At 38.0% G+C, this 26836-nt stretch overlaps 1 protein-coding gene across 1 annotated transcript in view; it reads right to left on the bottom strand.

Annotated features, from left to right (window-relative positions):
- PTP4A2 (protein tyrosine phosphatase 4A2) overlaps positions 1-26574 on the bottom strand; it is a 33469-nt gene extending 6895 nt beyond the window's left edge. The window contains exons 1-4 of the mRNA XM_004471326.5: positions 26462-26574; positions 11256-11966; positions 9766-9858; positions 2851-2981 (exon numbers count right to left, since the gene is read on the bottom strand). Of these exons, the coding sequence (XP_004471383.1) occupies positions 2851-2981; positions 9766-9858; positions 11256-11351 (320 nt within the window). The 5' untranslated portion in view covers positions 11352-11966; positions 26462-26574. The remainder of the gene's footprint in view (positions 1-2850; positions 2982-9765; positions 9859-11255; positions 11967-26461) is intronic.
- Between the last annotated feature and the right edge of the window lie 262 nt (positions 26575-26836).

The following is a 26836-nucleotide window of genomic DNA, read 5'->3' as shown; positions in this document are numbered from 1 at the left end:
ATGTTACCTATCTACTGGTCACACGGTCTGCTGGCCATCTTGTCTGTCAGCCATGTTGGAAGCACAAAGTTGGCAAAAACAGGTTGATTGTAATGGTTCCTAATTTCATTAAAGATGTGCTTGAGCCTAGCTATAATGATTTAAAATTCATGGTCTGAAACCACAATTCCTTTTGCACCAACCTAACAGTATTTAATAGAATTGCCCTAAGTCAAGTTGCAACACTACCCTTAGACTTTTTTTTTTTTTAATTTTTCCTATTCGTTTTTATTTAATGTAGCTACTAGAAAATTTAAAATTACTTTTGTTTCTCCATTTGCTGCTGTTGGGCAGTGATGTTCTAGGTCATCTATCAAAAGGATATTATTGAAGTAAACCAAAGCATAATTATGATATTTACCTCTAAATATCTATTTTTAAAGCACTATTATCTATTTTTTTACACTTTTTAAATTAGTTAACAGATCACAAAGAACATTACATTAAAAACATAAGAGGTTCCATATAACCTACTCCCCAACCCCCCTCCCTCAGTCTTTAGAAAAGGACTTCTGACCCTTAAAAAAAGAAACTATACTATACTAAGCTGTAAAAAAGAAAAAAAAGAAAAAATACAATACTGTTAACATTATTCCTAGAGAAGATTATCCTATTCTACAAACTGCAAATCAAAAACAACAGTTCCTGAAGAGTCCTTTTCCCTCTCCTATCCAAACATGTTCCAATTCTTTTTGTATGTTCTTCATACAAATAATACCTCTATAAATTAACTGTAAATAAAACTTTAGGGAAGAGATGGGTAGAAGTCATTAAATATTTTTTCAGTGGTGTTTGCTGGCTAAATTTGAGATCCACCTGGTAGAAACTAAGTTTTAGGGGTGCATGAGTTTACCAGCTTTCATATCAACATAATGAAAGATCTTGACCTTGTCTCATTTTTATCAAAACATTTGTTTTCATCCAAGAAGTACGTATTTCCTCCAAAATGATTTAATTATAAGGATGAAATAGGAAGTGCTTAATCGTTATCACTTTTGAACAACAGACTGATCAGTTTGTGAAATGAGGCCAGTTTCAAGTATATATCCTCAAAATTTGTACTTATATTCTCAAAAGTGCCTGTCCTGGTATATAAACCCATTTTGAACTATACTATAAATACTGATTAAAACTGAAAATAGATGGTTTTTTCCTGGTGTAATAGTACATAAAATATTCGTTGGTCTTTCAAATAGAAGTTGAGTGTAAAATCTAGTGCTTAACCAACTTTACTCTGAAAATTACTGTTGCATATCTTAAATATTTTTCTACATTATTTTTTACTTTTACAGTCTTATTTTAAATTCTTTTCTACAGAAATAAGTTCTATTTTGGAGAACAGAAAGGAAAAAGAAAGATAGCAAACAAAGGGCTGAGTGCTAAGAGTCCCAAGTCACCACTTGAAGCAACAGCAGCTTGCACTAGTGTTCTGAGTCAAAAACTGGTATTTAATCCGCTGTTGATGAGTATTGTTTAACACCATCCCAAGCAATGCTAGAGGAAAACGGCTTTAAAATCAAAGTTAATTTTCATTATTCATAAATCTCCTTTCAAGAGTTTAAAGTTCAACCATCTATTCTCTAGGTAACAAACCTCCTCCTATTCATCTCAATCCAAAAGTAACTGTATAGATTATTCAAACTAGCCCATTTTAATTACCTGAAATTTTGATTACTTGAAATGGAGAGAAAAAGAAAATATACTTAATTAAGACTGTAGTTTTACCTCACAGATAAGATAATTAAATTAAATCAGTTTCAAAACAATTTCTGTATCATCATCCACTAAATCTAGTATAATACCAAAATAAAGAACCAGATAAGGAAAGCGGATGTGGCTCAAGCAACTGGGCTCCCATCTACCATACAGGTAGTCCAGGGTTTGATACCCAGGGCCTCCTGGTGAAGGCAATCTGCACTGTGTGGTGAGCTGGCCCACACGGAATGATGCCCCCAAGCAAGAGTGCTGGCCCAAGCAGAGAGCTAACACAGCAAGATGATGCAACAAAAAGAGACACAGAGGAGAGAGAATAGGAAATGCAGCAATCAAGGAGCTGAGGTGGCACAAGAGAATGATCGCCTCTCTCCCATTCTGGAAGCTCCTAGGATCAGTTCCCAGGCTGCTTCTGCTTGAGAATACAAGCAGACAGAGAAGAATGCACAGCGAGTGCAAGTGGAGAGCAAACAATGGAGGGAGGGGGAGGAAATAAATAAATAAATCTTTAAAAAAAGAACCAAAGAAAGAAGCGGCTGTGGCTCAATCAGCTGGGCTTCCATCTATCATATTGGAGGCCCTGGGTTCATGTCCTGGGGCCTCCTTGTGAAGGCAGGCTTACCTGCACACTGCGGAGAGCCGCTGGCCGGCAAGCACCGCAGAGTGCCACCCACCCCACAAGCGCCATGGACCGACTCAACAAGGTGACTCACAAAAAGAGAGATAAGCAAAAAAAAACAGCAACAACAAAAAAACACAGAAGAACACACAGTGAATGGAAACAGAGAGCAGACAGCAAGCAAGCCTCAAGGGGCAAGGGGGAATAAATAAATACAGATACAGAATAACACACAGCAAATGGACACAGAAAGCAGACAGTAAGCAAAAAGCCATGGGAGGGGTTTAAAAAAAAAAAACAACAACAACAGCTAAAACCCAAAAAGTTGTTTTGAAAACTCATTATACCAGTTTTCACTCATTTCCTTTTCTTTGAAGCAATTTAATAACATTTAGTATAATAAATGCAAATTCCTACCAAAGTAAAATTTTTAGGCTGGCTTAGGCATGAATTCACAGACAATGAGGGTAAGGGCTTACCTTCCCAATCCTGCAACACAATGCACTGCAACACAGCAACCTGGCTCTTCACGAAATTTGGTTTTTAGTAAGTTTAGCCAATCATCTACTATCTGATTAGGGGGTGGAGCTCCATCATCAAATGGCCAATCCTGGAAAGAAAAGGTCTTTTATATTAAACTGGTATTTTCTCCAGGATTAACAGCCAAATGCAAAATAGCTATACAAAGTACCCTGGGAACACCTAGTTGAACTAACTGTACCATATATAGCTAACCTTAAAAACACAAGTCCAGAACGCTGCTAAAAATGATCCAAGATCTAAATCAAAGCTTGCCAAATAAATTCGCCTTCTCAATGAAATGTAGTATCATAAGCATCTGATTTTATCTTATGGGAATCTCTTTATCAGAGTGATAGGATACTAGTGTTTTCCCAAATACCGTATTTGAGTATAATATTAATTAGACATAACAGAGAAAACTGTAATTAAATCCAAGACAAAGTAAGAGAAGACAAAACACATGAATATGTTTTAAAAGTCCATTCTGGCAAAAGACACTACTTGGTACCAACCAGCATCTCATCGGTCTCTACAAACCTTTTTTTAGGATTATCTTCCAGACAGCTGTAAGTTATGAAAACTTTTCTTTAGAAAAAGGCTCTCTGATAAGACATCTCCAATAGTTAGAAGATCATAACAAAAACATAATACCACTTTTGTCTATGCATTTTTTAGAACACCCAATGCCAATTTTTTTTTTTGAGCAAAAAGCAGGTTTATTATTGTGATAATTGCTATTGGAGAAAAATAATGCAGGGAAGGTGGGGTAGGAAATGCAAATGTAAGTCTGCAGTTTTAGACTGGAGAGAGTGAGTCTCACTGAGATGACATTTGAACAAGATGTTGAGGAGTCAACTATATAAATATGAGGGCAAGAATGTTCTAGGCACAGGGAACAGCAAGGGCAAAACCCTCAAACACTCTTAACTGTAGCGGAGTGAATGGTGGGGAGAGGAGAAGAGGGCAAAAGATGATGGGACACAGGGTCTTGTAGGTAAGGACTTTGGCATTTAATCTGAATTATGTTAGCGGAGAGCTCTGAGTTCTGGGCATCTAGGCTCTAGGCTTACGTCACATAAAAGAATTTAAGTACATGCCATAAGGCAAGCAAGAGAGTAAATAATTTATTAAGAAACAAGAAAACAAGAAAAGTACATGGTCTGAGGCCTGGACCACGGACATGCTGCAGAGATATGCCCCAAATATTTTTACAACATTGCCTAAACTATACATATCCTACTTTTAACAAGTGCACAGCACCACATGATAGGATCCTGAGCAAAAGGGTACTATTTTCTCAAATTATCCCTTTCTTTTTTTTAAATTCACCTACTTCTTTCCCCAACTCCCCTCTTGTTTGTACTCACTGCCTACTCTATGTCTGTTCATTGCGTGCTCATCTTCTTTTTTTAGGAGGCACCACATACCAAACCAGGACCTCCCATGGGGGAGAGAGACACCAATGGCTCGAGCAACCTCTGCTCCCCCTTTCTTTTTTTGTATTCACTGATTTGGGCTTTCACTTATGGTCAAACCCACGTGCATTAACAGTAAAGGCGGAGAGGATTATCTTCCTTGCTACGTAGCAGAAGGACTTAAAAAACCAACACAAATAAGCTTTGAAAAAAGGAAGAGGAGAAATCCCACTTTGCAAAACTCTCTCCTACCTTGCTTCAAAGACATAAATACAAGAACACTGGGAATTTTTTTTTAAGGTTATTCTCAGACACAAAAGGACAAATATTGTATGGTCTCACTAATATTAGCTAAATATGAAGAATAAACACAAGAGAGTTAAAGGTTACTAAGGAGATGGGATGAGGGCTGAGAAGGGGTACTGATGCTTAATATATGTAGAATTTTTAATCAACTTGACTAAAAGTGTAGAAATGGATAGAGCTGATAGTAACATACTAAATATAACTAACACAGCTGGTTTACAAATGAATAGTGGCTGAAAGGGGTAGTCTATTAATATAAATGTCAACTGAAAGAAAGCCAGAGAATAATCTAGGGACTGAAAAACATAGTGAACTTGGAGGTGGATGAGGACTTTGGTTAATGGTACAAATACAAGAATGTTCTATGAACTAGAAGAAATGTATGCCACATTATAAGATGGTAAGTATATGGGTGATACATGGGAAAAATACAATTAATGTAACTTATGGACTACAGTTAACAGCAATATTGTAATATTCTTGCATCAAGATCAAAGAAGCTACTATATCAATGCTAAGGGTCAATAACTGGGGGTACAAAATTTTTTCTTTTGGACTAAGGAAAACATTCAAAAATTTACTGAGGCAATGACTGAACAAATCTGTGATGAAATCGAGAGCCACTGAGGGTACATTTTAAATAGAGTATACAAGGCATGGGACTGTGTAACACAGCAGACCATGTGGTAGAAGATGGACTGTGGTTAACAGTACAAACATCAGAGTGTTATCTCATGAACTATACAAAGGTACAATATTAATACATGGTGTTAATAATAAGGGGTATGAAAAAAATATATCTACTCAAATGTGGCCAGTCTCGAAGCCAAACTCAGCATGTAAATGCAATGCCTTCCCCCCAGCGTGGGACATGACACCCGGGGATGAGCCTCCCTGGCAACGAGGGACCACTATCAACTACCAACTGATGATGCAACTGGAAAATGACCTTATACGGAAGGTTCAATGCGGATCAGCAGAATATCCATGTCTACATAAAATACCATGACTTTAAAATGCTGTTTGACCTAAAGTAAGGGGGAAATGGAAAGGAGAAATGAGTTTATATGGCTACGAGTTTCTAAAAAAGAGTCTGGAGGCTGGCAGAAGGTTTGCCCTCATGCACAAATGAGCAGAGTCAGAGAGACAGATAAAGCAGATACAACCCCCAGATATTGGTTCCTTTGAGGGCTAAAGAGACCCATGGGAGTTATGGTCATGGCCGATGGGGTTAACTACCAGGGCAGATGGCCCCTCTTTGGAAATGGTGTTTATGTGTGATGAATCTGGACTCAGATGGGATCTCCCTTCATAAGACTTTCATGCTAATGTGCTGGAGGTGCAGTTAATGTTGGGGTTTAAGATATATTTAGGGGATTTGAATCTCTGGACTGACAATGTGATAGCCAGATCCTGAGCCTCAACAGACTCCAGCACCTACAATCTGATTTATTGGACTTACCACACTCAGCTAAGATGGAGGTGAAGAAGGACAACCACCACACCATGGAGCCTAGAGTGATTACAACTGAAAATGGGAGGATTGCATCCAGCATCCAGGTGGAATCTGAGCCTCCTCTTGACATAAAGGTGCAATGGACACAACCAATCCAGTGTCCACATAGAAGAGGTGGCATTGGATTGGGAAAAGTGGACATAATGGACAAAGGGTATGGGGAAAGGCAGGAAGAGATGAGAGGTGGAGGCGTCTTCAGGACATGGAGCTGCCCTGGATGGTGCTTCAGAGGTAATCACCGGACATTGTAAATCCTCACAGGGCCTACATGATGGAATAGAGGAGAGTATGGGCCATGATGTGAACCAATGTATATGAGGTGCAGAGGTGCCCAAAGATGTACTTACCAAATCCAATGGATGTGTCAGGATGATGGGAACGAGTGTTGTTGGGGGGGGGGAGAGGGGGGGTGGGGGGGTGGGGTTGAATGGGACCTCACATATATATTTTTAATGTAATATTATTACAAAGTCAATAAAAAATAAAAAAATAAAAAAAAATAAAAAAAAAAACAATTGAGGATAAAAAAAAAAAAAAAAGAAAAAAAGAAAAAAATATATCAAATATATGCTATGGACCACACTTAGTGGTAATAGTCTGACAATGTTCTTTCATAATCTGTAACATGTTCCACAGTGATGTAAGGTGTCGGTGGAGAGGAGTTATACGGGAATTCTGCATATTATGCATGATTGTCTTATAAGTTCACAACTTCTTTAATAAAAAATATGTTAAAAAAATTTAAGCCTATTCTAATGAGATTGGATACTAAGATATCTTTAAGATACTAAAGAAGGGGAAGGGGATGTGGCTCAAGCAGTTGGGCTCCCATCTACCAGGGTTCGATGCCCAGTGACTCCTGGTAAAGGCAAACTGGCCCACGTGGCAAGGTGGCCCATGAGGAGTGCTGCAAAGGAGTGCCAGTAAGGGGGTGAACTGGCGCAGCAAGATGACGCAACAAGAAGAGACACAGAGGAGAGACAATAAGAGACATAGCAGAACAGGAAACAAAAGAATGATTGCCTCTCCCCCACTCTGGAAGGTCCCAGTACGGGTTGCCAGAGCGACCTAATGAGAATACAAGCAAACAGAGAAGAATACACAGTGAAGGACACAGAGGGCAGATAACAGGGAAGGGAAGAGAAATAAATAAGTCTTTTTTTTAAAAAAAAAAAAAGGTACTGGAGAAGGAAAAATAAAAGTGACAGCACTAAATTGATTCTCCACTAATCATTAGCACTACTAGAAAACTTCATGTATTCCATTAACCATGACAGCACATTATGTTTGAGTTGTCAACTACACCCCATAATTAAAGGGCTGTCAGTGTTATCACTGTAAATGTTACAATTCCAAAATTTAACTGTAAATAGCAGTAAAATCAGTAAGCATCTTGGTCGAGAAGTTACTTCCTCTAATATTTCCTAAAATGCATCTAGTTAAGAAACACTAATATAAAACATGCTTTACTCATTCATATAAAGCAGGTACTATTTTTTTGTAAAAAGCCAATAAGGTAATCATTAGAAGCATCTGAACCTCAAATTGACACTGCTGAGACCACCATTAGTCATTCCAATGTGTGTCAGATTTTCCAGAAGATTCAAAGAACTGAAAGGTCTTATTTTTAAGATATCCTCTTATAGTGAAGTGTTCCAAATTCTCTTTGACTAGCAAAAGTATATTAACAATCCATTTAAAAATCTCTATGTCTGGGAAAAGGACACAAATTCTAAGTGTCCTTGCTTTTCTAATCTTAAATTGGACCTTTAACCTTATCTGATCACAACTTTTTAAATCAAAAAAAAACAAAAACCTAGATTTAAGGGTCTGGAATAAATTCCAGACCTACCATTATCTTCTACAAACTAGTTCAAGTCCTTTAGTTAATTTCTATTTCATGAAGGTGTTTACCAACATTACTGATTCACAGACTGTGGTAAATCTGCAGTTCATTTTCTCACACTACCATCTGTCAAACAAGCTGATTTCTTTCTCATTCTTCCACTGAAGAACATATACTACAGGAAAAAACCTACATCCAGCTTGTTCAGAAGTTTGATTTTTTTTTTTAAATAAAAATTTTTTACACATTTTTACACTTACCCCCAGTCACCTTAAAGTCATTTAGAAATGAGAATCTAAGTAAATTATTACTATGCCATACTATTAAAAACACATTTTATAAATAGTAAATAAATAGATAAATAGCTAAAACCTGTTTGAATATTCAGTTTTTGTGTTTTTTCACTCCTGCCCAAAATGGAGGGGAGGAAATTTTATGGATCATGTATGAGGCTTATTCTCTTTGCACGAACTACCTTCTAAACCATTAACCAATATAATAAAGACTACAGAACTAAATCTCAATAACAAGCAGGAACATAACCTTGTTTCAATACCTTCCTTATTACTTCTTTCCTACCTAACTACTTACAAAATCCCCAGTTCCCTTCCCACTACATTGCCTTCCCACAATCAAACCAAATGTAGTCCCGAGACACCTAAGACGACAAGGTCATTTCATTACATTTTTCTAAAAGCTGCTCCTACAATTTAAAGATTTATTTTTTATTTATTTCTCTCCCCTTCCCCCCCCCCACCCCAGTTATCTGCTCTCTGTGTCCATTCTCTGCGTGTTCTTCTGTGACTGCTTCTATCCTTATCAGTGGCACTAGGAATCTGCATCTCTCTTTTTTTGCGTCATCTTGTTGTGTCAGCTCTCCATGTGTGTGCCGCACCATTCTTGGGCAGGCTGCACTTTCTTTTGCGCTGGGTGGCTCTCCTTATGGGGCTCACTCCTTGCACGTGGGGCTCCCCTACACTGGGGACATGCCTGTGTGGCACGGCACTCCTTGCCCGCATCAGCACTGCACATGGGCCAGCTCCACACGGGTCAAGGAGCTCAGGGTTTGAACACCCTATCCATTGGGCCAAGTCCGCTTTCCTGCTTCTACAATTTAGACAACTATTTAGGGAAGACAGTATACAATTCTACCAAATCTGAGGCTCCTGTTTTCTATAGTCAAACAGCATTATTTAGGTATTAAAAGAGAAATTTAATTTAAAATAATTCCAATCACTTTATGTTCAAACTGAACTATAAAAGAAATCTAATCACACAAAAACTTTAAAGAAATTCACCAGTGTCAGAAACTCTAATTACTCTGGAGTAAGTTGCCTTCTCCTTCTCATCCTCTTCCCCCACTTTTTCAACCCTACAAAGTATCCACAAAATATTAGCTAATCTTGTACTTCCAAAGTAAAGGAGAATATTTCCATATGCGACTTAACATCTGGTAGAACTTACATCTAGATTCAAAATAGTACCTTAGAAACAAAAGTTATATATTGCGTTTATTTCCAAAAGAAAAAAAAAATTCCATTTTAAGTGCACACTAAATTTTGTTTTTTATTTGTTAAAGACACTCTGCATTTGTAAACTTTTAGGGGCACGAATAAAGAAAATTGTCAATTTATTAATAACCAAAGGGAATTTAAAACAACTGCTATAAACACTGCATCTCCTATTATAATAAGCTTAAAAAACAAAATTACTGAATGTCATGTTTTTATAAATATGTTTTAAAGGTCCAACTTTTTTGTAGTAAAAAATTAAAATACTACACACTCACTAGAACGTGGATGCCTTCTTTTTCAACTGGAGCTTTATCATATGTAGCATCACAAACTCGAACCAAAGTTGTTACTCCATACTTCTTAAGTTCCTTTATAAAGAAAAACAAATACAAGGGAACTTGTTTTTCAGAACCTGCAACCAGATAAACTAATGTAATTGAAATAATGAGGTATCATTCTTAGTCTACTAAATAAAAAAATCTCAAAACAGTTCTTAGTGTGACAAAAGTATATAATGGACACTCATGCATTACCAGTGGAGTATGTAATAGCATAACACAAAAATTAAAAGTATACATACAGTTTAACCAAGAAATGTTACTTATGGGAATTTATACCAAAGAAGTAATTAAAAAGATATATACAAAGATGTAGGTACCAGCAGGTTCACCATAGGCTGTTTGGAATGGTAAAATCTGGAAACAATATTAAATGTCCAAAATTAGCAATGGTTAAATAGATTATGGCACATTTCTAACAGGGAATACTATGACACCTATTAAAATCATACTAAGGAGGTTGGGAGATTATTTTAAAATGTAAAGTGTGATCCTATCTATATGTTGTCCATTTATGAAAACATACCCATTTACACAAAAAAACATCTGAAAGCCAGGTATCACTAATAGTCAGGTGTGGTTTTTTTTTGTTTGTTTTTTTTTTGTTTTCAGTACCAGGGATTGAACCCCAGACCTTGTACAGGGGAAGTAGGTGCTGAGACCACTGAGCCACACCCACTCCCAGTCAGGTGTTTTTATATCGTCCTTCTGCTTAACTGCAACTTCTGATTTTTATGTAATAAACACCTAATGCTTTTTTAATTTAAAGAAACAATAAATAAAACTAGAATTATTATCAAAAGTAAATGATATGATGCATAAAATAATTTATTAGAATGGCTGCAACATACTAAGTGTTTAATAAAAGTTATTTTTTATTATTTCAAAGTATGACAACAGAACTGCTAACAAATGTAAAAAGGATATGGGAAAAAACAGGGTACTAAATAATCTCTAAGATCCCTCCAAATTCTGTAAATATTCTTTTAAAAACCCCTTGTAGGGAAGCAGATGTGGCTCAACCAATTGGGCTCCCGTCTATCATATAGGAGGCCCTGGGTTCACATCTCAGGGTCTCCTTGTGAAGGCAAGCTGGCCTGCACCCGCAGAGAGCTGACAGCCCGCACCCACGGGGAGCTAGCACAGCAAGATGACGCAACAGAAGGAGACAAGAAGACACAGAAGAACACGCAGCAATGGACACAGAGAGCAGACAGCCAGCAAAGCGGCAAAGGGAGGAGATAAATAAATTCAAAAAAACAAAACAAAACCCTCTGTACCTAATTCAACACAATTCAACCAAGGACTGCTAGTATGTTCATACTCCAATCACAAAAATAAATGGCTAATATGAGACTGATGTTAAAATTTTAATGGGAATTTACACCTCTAAATTAGTCCAAATGTAGACCATGCTACAGTCTTACCTCTGTGAACTTGTTGAGGGTAGCATTGGTAGGGTTGTGAGTTATCAGAAAACGCATGTTCTCATAGGAGATCTCCACAGGGGCTGGGCGGTTCATTATGGCAAATAAAAAGTGTGAGCGTGCTTGTGTGAGTGAGGGGAAAATGGGGGGAGGTGGGGGTGGGAATCAATAAATCTTGAAATGTTTCACAGCAGAAAACATTAAAAAAAAAAAAAAGACCACTAAAATGCCTATTATAAATCAGTGTTTTCTCTAGTCAACTTATTTATTCCTTAAGAAGCTTCTCTCTTCAAGATATGCAGAAGGATTTAGAATCCACTTGAATCCAGATTCAACCTGGGCCTCAATGACTGTAGTAGATGGAGACCTTCGGACTCCAAAAAAAATCCAACTACATACAAAACTTTAAGTAGCCTTTACTACATTTAGGCACTAGTGAGACAAGTTAAAGTGTAGGTCACGTTCCACTTTTGTTTACTTGATGCTTAATTTTACTGGAGTCATTAAAAGAAAGATGCTTGCAATAAAAAAAAAAAAGTCAACTATTTCTGAGGCCAGTCTCGGTGTCCAGAGTCTTCAAGGCAATGTTAATTATGGCACATAGAACCTCCAAGCTCACTTGTCAGCGAAAACGCTGTGCTGAGCCTGGCAGAAGTCTGCCCTCACACTCAGAATCGCCATAAATGTGAAGCGTATATTCCAACGAAAAACCTGGGAGAAGAAAGCATAAGTAAAATGAACTGGAAGTTACTGGCATAGTAAACACAATGTCAAAATGCATTCTTTATAAGCCCAAAGATATCAGAAATGTCACCAATTCCAAATCATCTACAACGATACAAAGATGGCATCTATCATCCACAAAGAAAAGGCTACAAGTGAGTGGCAAGAGTTTTAAAAATCATAGGTTCAAAAATCAAGTGTGTCTTTTTTCAAAATTGTGTTCAAGAAAATTTTGGGCTACTAAAATATGTTTAACTCAAGTCATTTTTAAATGATTAAGCTCAGAACTTAAATCTTCCCTTCATGTACTCTTCATAAAGTTCAAAAAATCCCCTCATTTACTGCTCTGATGGTTACTCCTTGCTTAAATAAAGCATATCTAGGTTGAGAATATTTACCAAAATTCCCCTTTAAGAATGTAAAAAAAGAGTATACGCAGTGGTCTCCAGTTATGATAATAGTTCACAAAGTACTTACAAAAAAATATATTTTCTTCAAATCTGCAGTCATTTCTACCCATGAGGAAAGAGGATCAGTGAAGTGACTTATCTAAGGTCACACTATGATTTGAGCCCAAATTCAAGCTAAAGTTTTCTGTTAGTCCAGCATTCTTTTCAATATACCAAAATACCTGCTGATGCAACAATGTGTAAATCTCACCCTCTTCATGTCTTGTCCAATTAACTTTATTTCTCAAATCACTGCCTCGAGAGTACAAAGTATCTGACAATACTGATTCACACAGCTTTCTCCATCCATCCCCAAATTAATCTCTACCAAAAAAAAAAAAAAGGCAAGAAAGATATGTGGTAGAATTTTTAACATTTTAAGCCCTCTGTTTTGAATCACAGTAATCTTTACAGCTGGAGTGTCAACATAATCAAACTCCTCTAAGAGGAAGGAACAAGGGCTAGTTCTTTCACTTGCCTTTTCCCCAAGTCACCAATAAGTGCTTATTTAGAAAGAAGTCTCCAAAAAAAAAAAAAAAGGGAGAGAAGTAGTTAAATAGAAAAAGGCCCGAAAGAGAACAATTACTAAACGATTTTCAGGAAGAAACTGCAATATAGATAAGAAAAAACCGAGGCCTCCAAACTTTCAAACCTATTCTTCCACACCCAATCTTTTTAGGATATTCTTATGGAATTTTATTTTGTAAACCCCATACTTTTGATTACATTACCATGGACACAAGCACAAAACTAAAAAGTCTTAAATCATGAAAGATACACAAAAAAACTGAAAATGGCACTCTAAGAACTTCAAAAATACCTCAGCAGAGTTACCCACTACAGTAAAAACACAAAACTTCTATATTCAAACTAAGAAAAACAAATACATGCCACTTTTCTTAACTCAATGTAACACCAAAACGTAGCCACCTTAGATTATAATACGAAAATATTTCAGAGTACTCCTTATATAATCAAGGAATTTTAGAGCGAGAAAAAACTGAACAGATCAACTACACTGATCCCCTTTTCAAGAAAATGATGTTTGGGATTCAGGAAGGTTAAAATGACTTACCTAAGGGCACAATGTTAATTAGCAGCAGATTAAGGACAACAACCCAGGTCTCCTAACTCCCTATTTGTTTTTCCTTCAATTTTGACCAATGAAAGTACCTACATATTTATATTTCAAGTCACAATCTTTTTCATCCAAATTTAACTTTTCTTCAAATATGTGCTTGGACATTCACCTGCAACTCTGTGATCTTATAATGAGAGAAAGGGGAAAGTTATAAAAGTAACTATTCAAAGAACAGTCTGCGAGCAGTGCAGAGCAAACCACAAGGAACTTCTAACCTGTTTGAATACCTTTGGTTAAATGACATTATCAGGAGCGGACACAACCATTCCAAGGTCCACAGGATGGAGGAATAGAGCATGGATTAGAGTGGACTTATTGATATTCTATTCATGAACTACTGTGATTTGTAATCGAAGAAAATGTGGCATTGGTGTGGAGAAAATGGCCATGGTGTCTGCTGGGGGTAGGGAATGGGAGGAAGAGATGAGATGTGAGGGCGTTTTCAGGACTTGGAGTTGTCCTGGGTGGTACTGCAGGGACAGTTACCGGACATTGTATGTCCTCCCATGGCCCACTGGGTGGACTGTGGGAGAGTGAGGGCTATGATGTGGACCATTGACCATGAAGTGCAGCGGTGCTCAGAGATGTATTCACCAAATGCAATGAATGTCTCATGATGATGGAGGAGACTGTTGTTACGGGGGGAGGAGTAGGGTGAGGGGGGTAGGGGGTATATGGGGACCTCATATTTTTTTAATGTAATATTAAAAAAATAAAGACAAAAAAAAACCCAAAAAACAATAAATGATATTATCAGAGCTAATACATGTATTGGCTGGGTAAAGACACTGAAAAACCAGCAGTGAAGTGATGGCCAGGCTTAAAAGATTACAGTTCTAGTATTAAATATTCTACGTAGGCTCCAGTATTTGTCTGCTCAGCAAACAGTGCAAACATCCCATCTAATTCCTCCAACCTCATTCTGGAAGGGCCATGTCCAGGCAGGGATGAGGATAATTTGCTATTCTCATTTTAAATTCTAAAACACCCTACTGAGATCCCCAGCAAAGGAATTTCTGCCAAAAGAAACATTATGTTCTATCAATGTTAACATATATACAATAAAAGCAAGTTTTTGTTCCCTCCCCCTCCCACAAGAGTTCAACTAAGCATCAACAGTTAAATTCCTGCACCTGTCAATTCAGATAAACAAATGCCAACTCCGGCCACAGACATAAGAATGCAAAGCAAACAGACTATAAAGTCATAAACAACCTACCACAGCTGGAAAGTACTTAAAAGTTGTAGAGCTCTGTTTTAGCATAAGCTCCACACCTGTACACCTGACAGAAAAACTTTCTTTTAAAGTTGTCTCTGGCATTCTATTCTAACCACGTAAGAAAAAATAGGTTTTCGTTATAATTTACTAGGTCATGGAAGGGGCTGGTTTACTTGACATCTAAGAGCAGTCAAATTCAAATATGCATCCAAATATTCTCTCTACCCTACAATTTTATTTTTTACAGAAGCTACCTTTAAAATGTTGAATTGGGACAACTCCATTTCCTAGGTAACACTGCAACTTTAAACAAAAGAATTTAGCTTCACTGAAGGATTAGAAAGGCTTGGCTGTGACAGAAATCCTTTTAAATTTAAAAGGAAGGAGAGAGAAGGAAAGGAAAAAGAGAAGGAATTATGAAATATGGGCGAGCTGGAAAGAAAAAGCAAGTGAGCAGAGGTCTATTAAGCCAAAACTTCACTGTCAGTAAAACTAAAAGTTAATGTCACAATGAGACAACTCAAAACTTTGAAGAGGTATGTTAAAGTTTAAATGTCCCATGTCAATACTCCACATCTACTATCTACCTAAATGAGTGTCAAAAACAAAAACAATTTAATAATGGTACAGTCTTCAAAGAGAAAACTATGCAGAGGTTTAAAAAAATAAACAGATCTACATGAATTGATATGGAAAGATGGCTAAGATACACTAAGTGAAAAGAGCAAGATGCATGCATGACCACACATATAGAAATATCTGAGAGTGTTCTATATGCTTTCACACCCACTGGCTATCTAGAAGGTCACAAAGAACTGGTAATAGTGGTTGCCTCTGGGGGATGAGGCAGTCAGGATCCACATTATTCTAACAAGTACCTTTTGAACTAAAATGTTTTAATTTTTTCCATGCACATATATTACCGTAATTTTAAAAAATTATCTGAAAAAGTGTGATAAAGAACCCTGAAACAATTTATAATTCAACTACTTTCTCATCAATGCTGTAAACACAAGATTAGAAAGAGCTTCAAAAAGCTACTCCCTCTGTCCTAGCCAGGCCTGTACCTAAGCAACTCCAGAAAGATAATTTTCTTTATTAAAGACACTAAATAATTGAGTAAAATCATGCCTTGCCTTGGCAATTGTAATTCTAAGTTCAAATATAAATACAGAGAATTCAGGGTAGTGAGGCAACTTTATAAATCAGCCCTATTTAATATAACCAAATCTTTGTAGACATCCTTTCACAAATCTGTTAATCTGCTCCCATATAACTTTCCACTAAGAAATCACCTTTTATATTTCCAAATTAAAGTAAAAGATACAAGGTACCTCTAATTTGATGAGTTATGCCACTGTTTACCAAATTAAAAAGTGCATATTATAACTATGCAATGAAAGAATTCTACATCTCAGGAATTAAAACCTAAAAGCAAAGGCCTGTGTTACTTTTCTTACCAGAAATTCTACAGGAAGTCATACAAATTTGAGTCAGCTAGGTTTCTACAATCAGGCAACATGAAAGGCTAATACTGTACATTAGAGTAAATTTTGCAACGACTTTTCCTAAAACAAATTCACTTCAATGAAGACGACACCTGTACTTCCCCTTAAACTAAGTATGGGGAAGCGGACTTGGCCCAGTGGTTAGGGTGTGTGCCTACCACACAGGAAGTCTGTGGTTCAAACTCCGGACCTCCTTGACCCGTGTGGAGATGGCCCATACGCAGTGCACAAGGAGCGCCATGACACGCAGGGGTGTCTCCCACGTAGGAGAGCTCCACGAGCAACGAGTGCGCCCCGCAAGGAGAGCCGCCCAGCGCGAAAGAAAGTACAGCCTGCCTAGGACTGGTGCTGCACACACGGAGAGCTAACACAACACGACGACGCAACAAAAAGAAACACAGAGTCCCGTACTGCTGACAACAACAGAAGTGGACAAAGAAGAAGATGCAGCAAATAGACACAGAACAGACAACCGCAACAGAGGGGTAGGGGGAAGGGGGAAGGGGAGAGAGAGAGGAGGGAGAGGAGAGAGAGAGAGGAGAGAGAGGAGAGGAGAGAGAGAGAGAGAGAGAGAGAGAGAGGAGAGGAGAGAGAGAGAGAGATATCTTTTTTTTAAAAAGTATGAATACCTAATCTGTCAACTGTAAAGAATGTGTCTTCATAAAGGGCTAGACATGTTCCTTGCAATTTGGCTAGTTAAGAATTTATGAACTCCACAAACATCTACTGGGCATATACTATATGTCTCACACGCTTACTTATCGGTGCAGCAAGAGAAGTGAACAAAACTAACAAAAATTCCTGTCATCATAAATCTTGCATTTTAGTAGGCAGAAAAAGACAAAATGTGCCACTGTTATGGAGAAAAATGCAAAATAGGGCAATCAGAAGTACAGAAGGGAGGGAGGACTCCAATTTTAAATAAGGTCATCAGGAAAAGTCTCATTTTTTTTTAAAAAAGTGACATTTTATCCAAGACCTGGGGGTGAGAGTCAAAGAGATATTTGAGGGTCTAAGCAGAGGGATTAACTGTACCAAAGGTTATGAGATAGAGAGATGCTTGGGTGTTCTAGGAATAGCACTGGAGGTCAGTGTTACTGGAGCAAAGAGGGAAAGGGAATGAATGAGTAGGAGGTCAGAGAAATGGAAGAGAGCCTTGTAGACCATTATATGGACTTTTACTGTAAGGAAGATGAGAAGCCAGTTGAGGGTTTCAATCAAGAGTGACAACTTACATTTCTAAAAGGATCCGTGTGGCTGCTAACATGGAGATATATTTTTTAAGATATATTTTTAAGAGTGTTAAGGGTGGAAGCAGGGAGATCATTAGAAACCTGTTACTATAATCCAGGCAAGAGATAATGATAGCTTGGGCTATCATTAGGAGCAGTAGAGGTAGGAGCAGTAGAGGGGATTTGTTCAGATTGGATGTAAGGTTTGTAGAAAAAAAGAAGTCAAGGGCTTGAGTAATTAAGAGAATTTGCAGAAGCCTAAATTTGAGAAGAGTTAACCTGAAGATCAAATTAATGTTAGTTCACCTTCTCCACTGACTACAGGCCTAGAGAATTGATAAAAAGTTATCCACTAAATTCTACACAAATTGTTTTTTTTAAAAAAAGATTGTATTTATCCCCCACCGCCCACTGTTTGTGCTTGCTGTCTGTTCTCTGTTGTGTGCTCGTTTTTTGTTGTTTTTATTTTAGAAGGCACTGGGAACTGAACCCCGGACTTCCCATGTGGCAGGTGGGCACCCAACTCCTTGAGCCACATCCACTTCCCACAAATTATCTTAATATTCAGAAATATTCAAACAACAGACGGTAAAATCTTCTCAGCCATGAAGAATAAAAGTTGGAAATTCCTCTGTAAAGTACAACTTTACTGCATTTTGACTAGCTAAGAAAAAAAATGTCCGGAAACTTGTAAACCAAAGCAAAGACAACTTTACTAATTATTCATCTTTTGGTTAACTGGTCTCAAATTTGACTCAACTTTTATGACCTATTCCCAATGCATCAGAGCCCAGTACAAACAACAGCTCTATCCTCTACCTATCTTTGTTCATCCCTTTATTGTCGTAGTTATCAAATTAAAATTGAATACATCTGGCTCCTTGCAACTTAGAAAGCTAAAAATGTCAGTTGTCCTCTGTCACTGGTTAAAGTCCTAGGGAAATGATAAAGAAAAAGTTATCCACTAAATTCTTTGCAAATTAGGATCTAGAATATATGTAAATAAGCTAAATATAGCACAATGCTTTTTTACTGCTAAGAAAAAAAAAAGCTGCTCCCTTGGTTATTCCCACTTTTCCACTTCCTCAAGGAAGGAAGGAACTTGAGAATAAAGTTCTAGTACAGAAATCAATAATCAGTTCTATAAAAAGAAATCATGACTTTGATGGTGGGAAAATGTCTTAACATTTCAGAACTAGCAGGAGATTTACAGCTTGCCACTCAGAGAAAAACAGACAGCAATTAACAATCTACCTGGTTCAGAAAACAGTGTCCATTATTTACTGAAGTCTTGTAGGCCCTATTCCCACCCAAATGAAGAGACAGTGGTTTCCAAATGTGTATGCACCTTGGTAATTAGAAGTAGTATTTTCTACAGATGCCTACTTCTACCTGTAACAGTAAGACAAAACTGCATTGATTATTTTCATGCCACACTTGAAAATATTTTTCAATTTGGTACTCCACTGTTCTGCTAAAGATTAGCAATTCTCCAGGTGACTCTCTTGTCCAAGAAAGACTTTTTCTTTCAAAAATGAAATGTAAATGGAGGAAACAGCACCATGTAATCTGCATTTTTTTATAAAAAATTATTTGAGTACCAATAATATTAAAAATCCTAACAGTACAATTCCAACATTGAGAAGTAATCTTGTTTTCAGCGAATCTTTTTAAAATTAAGTTAAACTGCTCTAGTAACCTGATTCTAATCGTTCATACTTTTCATTTCCAGACAAAGGTATCATGGCTATCCTCTCCACTGGCTTTGTTTAAAGACTTATGTTCATGTGCATTTAAGACTCAGAAGCCTTTTTATTATAAAGTTAAAGTACATTCTTTTCCAAAATAACCGTCAGAATCTCCCTTATACAGTAAGAAATATACCCAATTTGATGTCTTTACTTAAAATTAAATCCTAACGTTTTCTTCCTTCCATCTTTCCATTCTTCATTCTTTTTCCTTTAATCTTAAAAGTTTTTCTAGAAACAATCTGTCTCAATAATTTTCAATTTCCAACATCTCTATACATAAACCCAAGTACTGCTAAGTCAAGTATTTCACTAATAAAGTAATGCATTTGAGATTGTGAACTTTAATAGTAATGAATCCCAAACGACACCTGGGTTCAGCCATGTCAACACCACTTTGAAATGTTTCCTAAGCTATATCAGGACAGTTAAAATGACTGTAACAGCTGCAAGTTCCCTGAGGTTGCAAAGTACATACTTGGGAAAAGGTTATTTGAATCACCTTTCAAAATAACCTACAGCACAGAACAGCATGCAAAGCAAAAACCCAGGCTATTGTTAGCATTATTTAAAATATACCATGTTTCAGAGTTTAGCAGTTTACGGGTCAGCTTAACTCTTTCATTTCCCCATTTTGTCAAATGTACTGAGCACATTTAAAAGTCCTGTCCAACCATCTACCCCTGGAGTGGAGCGCTCTCTGTACAGGATACAGAATAAAAACATTCCAAACACATCTTGTCAGCACAAATTCTTTTGTTTGAGCCCCAGAAATTTTTCTGTTGTAAGGGCATTTTGGTCCAAGTTTCCCCTAAAACCGGGTAAATTATACTTCACTTCCTCTCCTAAATTTGCTTTTTATAAATCACATACTTCACAGACATTTCTCCGTGTACTGAGTAGACACAAGATAAACAGTCAAGAACCTAAATCATTCTGAGTTCCTGGTGGCTTTTAAAATTCAGTCTACCCACCAACTGCCCAATTAGGGCTCGAGTTTATTTTCACAAAACATAGTAACATTCAGAATCTTTAAAAATCATGCAGTGAAAGCAGCTATTCCACATTACCCATAAATGTAAAGTAAAAATGGTGAAAATACCTCTATAATGCCACTCCGAAGGGTTATTATTCTTTGTTCACCAGCTTAATTCAACATGGACTCACTTTCCTTCTCAATTAGAGGGTACAAATTCAATCTTTCTTATCCTCTTCCTCCTAATGCTTACTGAGATAAGGGAAAATATACCACCTCTGAATAGTACTAAAATGCAGCACATCCTAATTCAGTCTTTCAACAAGCTCTGTGGGCATACCATAAAGACACTACTCAGGACAAAGACCTTAGAAAAACACTCAATGATGGGCATTAACTTTTCATATTAATTCTACACACTCTGAGGACACAGTAAGTGTGAATAAAATGGCATAGGATTGAGGAAGACTTCTGAATAAAGGTAAAACTTTTACAAAGCAATGATGAAAAACTGGTAGAAACAGTGAAGGGAATGGAAGCTGACTTGAGGAAGGAGCTGAGTCTTTGATTAGATAACTGGGGAGGCCTTGACCAAGCTGAGAATTTCAGACCAATCCAAATGCAGTAAAGGCTCTTAAGAATTTTAGAGTAGAGTAGCAATCAAGGAACAACTCCACTCCCTGAGAGAAAGCAAATCTGGCATATTGGTGGGCATCTTCTGAGCTACTGAGCAGCTCCATAAATACCAACAAGCTTAACAAATGTTCTTATTAAATCCTTCTAGTTAAAGTTATATTTTTAAATAAACAAATGATAAGAGTTTAACTAAATTCTACTTGTTGCGGACTTTCAAATGAAGATTCCATCACACTAAAAAAACATTTTGGAGCATTGTCTAAGACTTAAAACTTTTTGCAATTCAGAAAGAGCCAACTAATTTAAATTTAAACTAATCACCAAAGGAAACTGATTTGTAACCACACATGTGCAATGAAGAATAATGTCCCTAGAATCCATTGTTTCTCCATCACATCCTTCTCAATTTGCTGACAAATCCTGCTGATGACTCACATCCTTCTGTACTAACCAGCTCCCTGTCCCTCATGATAGTCTTTTCACCAATAATGGAAAGTAGAAAACACATTAATTTGTTTTGCAACTAAAAACAGTAAATGTCAACATATGCATAAGACCAATTTACAAATACTGTAATGATACTATCTACTGTTTCCTATAAAAACAGTGCAAAAACAAAAAGATGCTCAAATCTTAACAAAAAATAAAGCACAACTAGAAGAAATCAGATCCATTTGTGAATTTGAATTCTTGTCAAACAATACATTAGTTAAGAGCCAACACATTTCTGACTACTGCAGAAACAAAAACATAAAGTAATTTATTTGATCAGCTAAAGCAAATATATCATGTGTGCATTTTATGCCAAAAGAATTAACATTTTCTGGGAAAAATGAAATTTCAACCCAAAAATACTATGAAAGGAATTAAATATACAACTTCTCAAGACTTGTTCTAATGGTCAAAATATTTTTTCAAACCAGGCTCAACTAGCAGAGAAAAGGGTCACAGAGAAGCTTAATCTTAAAATTCTCTACAGTTTCAAAAGTCAATGTTGTGCAATGTAAATTTATATTCAAATGATGAAATTCAATTTCTAGGCTACTTAAACTAGAGTGGATTCCGTGTTACAGAAGTCCTGAGTACAGATATCAGTGCAGACATAAAAACTATTGATATGACCTGTTAACTCCTTATAGTCATTTTTATATGAAAGATTTTGGTGCTTTCATAGAATCTATGAAATCTATACTGTTTAAACAAACAGTGCAAGGGAAAATCACCTTAAACTGTGCAGAAATGTCATTTTCTCACCTGGGTCCTGATACAGTGGAAAGTGAAAAGAGGCTGCAGTGTTGTGGGGCTTTTTTTGTGGAGATTTACAATAATGACACTTTCCGGTTGAGCCTAGAGCTCTACAACTCAGGGAGCAAAAGATTTACATACAATACCCACTTCAGCTCTACACAGAGCAATCCCTTAAGGCTTCAAGTCCCAACAAAGTGGCCAGAAAAGTTAAAAGAGCTCAAGTATGTGGCTCAGGAAATAAATTTTTAAAAGTCACCAGGCACCTCTAATACACATAATAGTTACGGAGTTGAAAATTAATAGAAGGCTCTCACAGTATTCATATATTAACAGACTCCAACGGTCATATCCAAAAGTATTTATTAATTCGTGGCATTCAAAGACCCCTGCTTTATAAAATTAGAGGTTAAGATCAGTTTTCTTTATAACCCAAAGTGTCCTCAGAGCAAATATCAAAATTCCCCAAAAGAGGGGGAAAAAAAGTTATGCAAGTAACTAAAGTATACTTTATCAAAGACTAAAAAAAAAAACTAAACTTCAAGCAAAAAAGGCCAACTTCCTCAAGTATCTACTTAACTCCTACATAGCTCCCGTTTGGCCTAAAATTTAAGTACTTAAGCCCCAGGAGGACTATCTTTTGTATTCCACTGCCACTTATTTACTGCTACTCTTTAATTTGGATAGCAAAACTTGGGGTTTTACAATTGACCTATAAGTCAATTCCTTATCTGTAAAAATGAAAGAATGCCACTCAGTATTGTTAGGAATTTTAAATACGATATGTGATTTAGCACAAAGAAGGTTTTCAAGAAGGGAATGTTGAAACCTAAAGCCTTGAAGTATATATATATATATATAACGTTTGGAGGTTCAACTATATCCCAAGACTATAAGATCTCTATTACTACACTAACTCAACTACATCTACCATGTTAAGCCTATGAATCCTGTTTTTGAGGTACTCAAAATTCTTACCCATGTCCAACTTTTACTCAGTATATAGTATAGCCACTCGATTAAGAAATCGACCAAACTTGAGTTTCACTCTTTCTAATTGAAGTTTCACTCTTCTGAGAACAACAGCTAAAATACATACACTGCTCCTCTGCATCTTATTCGCAAACACTTTTTCTAGAGACTTCACTGGCTACCAACCCCGCATTCCAACAAAAAGAACAAGTATAGTCAACCCCTGTAAAATAAATTCCTACTAAATTTCAACTTTGCTTCTCAAAACTGTAAAGTGTTCTGTAATTACTGTGTAAGGAAATGATTAAAGGAAAAAATGATTAAAAAGTTAATTCTTAAAAATAAATCTAAATTACTATGTATATAAATTTTTCAAGTAAAATATGAGTTTTCAGACTTTTTTAAAAAAGGCATGTGCAAAAGCTTCAAACATTTACTTTTCTCTAGTGCCACTAAAGTTCAATGATGTTGCAAATGCTTTCTGCTTATAAATTTGGTTCGTTCAAATTAAATATTACTTAACTGACTCATGGAAGGAGTGGTCTGACTTTAGCTTTTCTGAGTCAGAACATAACTCAGTTCAAGCAGTTCTAAACTATCTCTCATTTATAAAGGTGTTCTAAAATGCCAGCAATTCCAAGCTACTATATATAACAATTAAGCTGTTGCCTTGGTAGAAAAGTCTTAGTGGTAATAATGCTTTGAATCTGTAGTTCAATTTATAATTAACAAACAAAATGCTTCTGCATTTATTTTCTCACTTGATCTTCACAATCTCCTGAGATAATAAGTATTCCACATTAGCTGAACCAAGAGCCTTTCACAAAAAAAGGGACTTCTAGTTGACAACCCCCAATAAATGCACTCCAACCCTTTCTCCAAAATTAAAAAAAAAAAAACATAAAAGGTTGCTGGGTTTCTTTAATCAGACTCCTCTCCCTGACAAATCCCAGGTGCCCCATAAAAACTCTGTCTCAAAGCACACACCCTGGGGCCCTAAGAGAGTTTCAAGGCAAAATCTCCTCCCATATAAAGGCCTAGCCTAGGCACTGAAGAGTTTCAAGTCAGCATCTCCTAAATGATCCCCTTGCCTCCGGCCATTCAGTCTTTTGCATCAACTCCAACAGCTCTCAACTGTACAAGCTGCTAAATCATGAAACACTGTATGGATGAGAAACCTCAAAGTGAGACAACCTACTGAGAGGGTAGTAATGATGCAGTGGAAAAATTAAGGGCTTTAGGGTGAGACAAACCTTGGTTTTTTAATCCAACTCCAATTCTTATTATCTGTGTGACCTTGGAAAAGTTCATCATTCCACTGTAAATCCATAAGGGCTCAACACTGGATTCCTAGTGCCCCCCAGACATAGAAACCACTCAATTATTGCTGAATGGATGCAAATTGAAGGTATCTACCAACTTTGTAGTAATTGTAAACGAGACACTATAAAGCGCCTGGTGCCTGGTGTGTTTGTAGGCACTAGTTAATCCCTTCCCAGAGGAACAGTAACAATACTATTCCTGAAAACAGAGAGCATGCTAGTGATTGAGAAAAAGGACACTTCCCTCAGGATCAATGCAAACTAAGAACCATCATACATGACAATGGAAGCCAGACTAAGAAAAATATAACTTCTGGCTTCTGATTATATAACAAATATTTTTGCCTCTAATTCTAGTAAGTCTAATATCTAAAAGGACCATCCTATCCTGGTTATCATATTGAAAGACCTCCCAGGTGTTAGTGCGCACCCTTATAAGGATTCTCAACAAATTTGTAGGAGATTTTCCATCAAGGTGTAAAATATGTATCAATATACTCTTCATCAACAACCCCTACTTCTTGACCACAGACTCTGGAAAAAGTCCATGACAATCATTAGGCCATTCGATCTTCAATATGAAACTTTTTAAAATGTCAGGGTCAGAATATCGGCAAACCACTTCTCACCATCTTCACTAATACAAAAAAATATGTTGCCAAGTAATTCTGAAGCCCTAATAATGTGTCACTCTCTGTCCTTAATTTCCTTTTGCATATTTAACAGGTCATAACTTCACTCACTTCCTGTTTGAAACCACTTTATAATGCGGAGCACTGTAGCAAACAGCTATCATATTTTAATCCACCAGTGGTTGTAGTTTGGTGATCCCAGACAGACAAGCATTTGCTAAATGCCTACAGTGTTCCTAAGACTGCTAATCATTTTTGTGAAGAAACATTTTCACAAACCCCCAGGAAGTAATCAACTATCCTATGGCTCATCATCATCACCATGTTATGGTATTATCATCGTTATTTTTTATGAGCTTTTCTCCAGAAGGGCATGAAAGAGCCACAATCTACAGATATTACTTCAATGTATATAACAATATTTTTCATCTGAAAGATTAGCAGTACTTTACAAGAGTCTATGCTTTTGAATACTCAATAGGCAAAAGGCCAGGGTACTTCCAACAGACAAACTCAGAATATCAGACTACGATGGGATGGCAACCACACCATTGACAAATTAGGAAACTTAAGCCGCCTTCATGGAGACAAAAGGAGAGTAAGCGGAAACACTGGGGGGGGGGGGGGGATTTACACACACAAAAAAGCATGCCCTTTCTAAAAAAAAAACAAAATCCCATGGCTAAAGAGTGTAGAGTAAAGAGGATCGTTGTGCCATTGGAATACACTTCTACATCCTTTCCTCCTACCTGAACCCAAGGACCCAGGAAGAAAATAACTCTTGAAAATGAGTCCCTAATCCAGAACACCAGGGTTCACTACACCAAACACAAGGGCACTGGACAAGGGGAGGCACACTCTTGTACGCCCTCATCTGCCACTCACCTTCCCAGCCTCTCTCACATGCTTCCACACACTCACACGCTCCTACATATTCTCGCCCCACACTCACATTCTCACTCTTCCCCCACACACTTGCTCACAGTCTCCTCTTCACTCACTCTCCCCCCATACCCTCCAGATGCTGCCCCGCTCTTTCCACTTTCTCCCACCTACTCTCCCTACACACACACCCCCACTCACATTCCTCCCCAAGTCGCTCCCTCTCCCCCCACACCGAGATATTCTTCACACTCTTCCCCCTCTCTCCTCCCTCACTCATTTTCTCTCTCATTCTTTCTCCCCCAGTCACACACACTCTGCCCCTTACGCACACCTACTTCACACACACACACCACCTCACCCCCCACACACACTCGCTCTCCACGTTTCTCGGCCGCGCTCCCCCCGCCCCCGGCCCGGCCCTCCTTCCGGGGACGTGTCTCAGGCCTGCACTAATGGCTGCGGCGCCTCCCGCCCTCCCTTCCCCGAGGCCCCAGGAGCCCGCCCGGGGCCGCACTCACGCTGGCGAGCTGGGGACTGGGCATTGAAGTCCGGCGGCGGCGGGAGCGAGGAGGCGCCTCTCTCCTCAGTCACCTCGGCGGCGGCGGCGGCGGCGGGAGCGGCGGCGGCGGCGGCGGCGACGACTCCCCCCCAGCCTCGGCGCGCGACACCCGGCCCGGCCCGGCGGCGGCGGCGGCGGCGGCGGCGCGTGTCCACGAGTCCGTCTTGCTGCCGCTGCGCCCGCCGCTGTGTCTCCTGCTGCCGCCGCTGCCGCCGCTGCCCTGTGGCGTCGCCTTGCGCCGTACCCGGCCGCCGCTGCCGCTCCAGCCGCTACCGGACGGACGACGGTTACAGCCCGGCCGATTGCGCCGTCGCCACCACCGCTGCGCGCGCAG

The sequence above is a fragment of the Dasypus novemcinctus genome, chromosome 9, assembly GCF_030445035.2.
Source record: "Dasypus novemcinctus isolate mDasNov1 chromosome 9, mDasNov1.1.hap2, whole genome shotgun sequence".
NCBI classification, from domain to species: Eukaryota; Metazoa; Chordata; class Mammalia; order Cingulata; family Dasypodidae; genus Dasypus; species Dasypus novemcinctus.
Note: the sequence above shows the minus strand (reverse complement) of the source record. Positions and strands in the feature narration are given on the sequence as shown.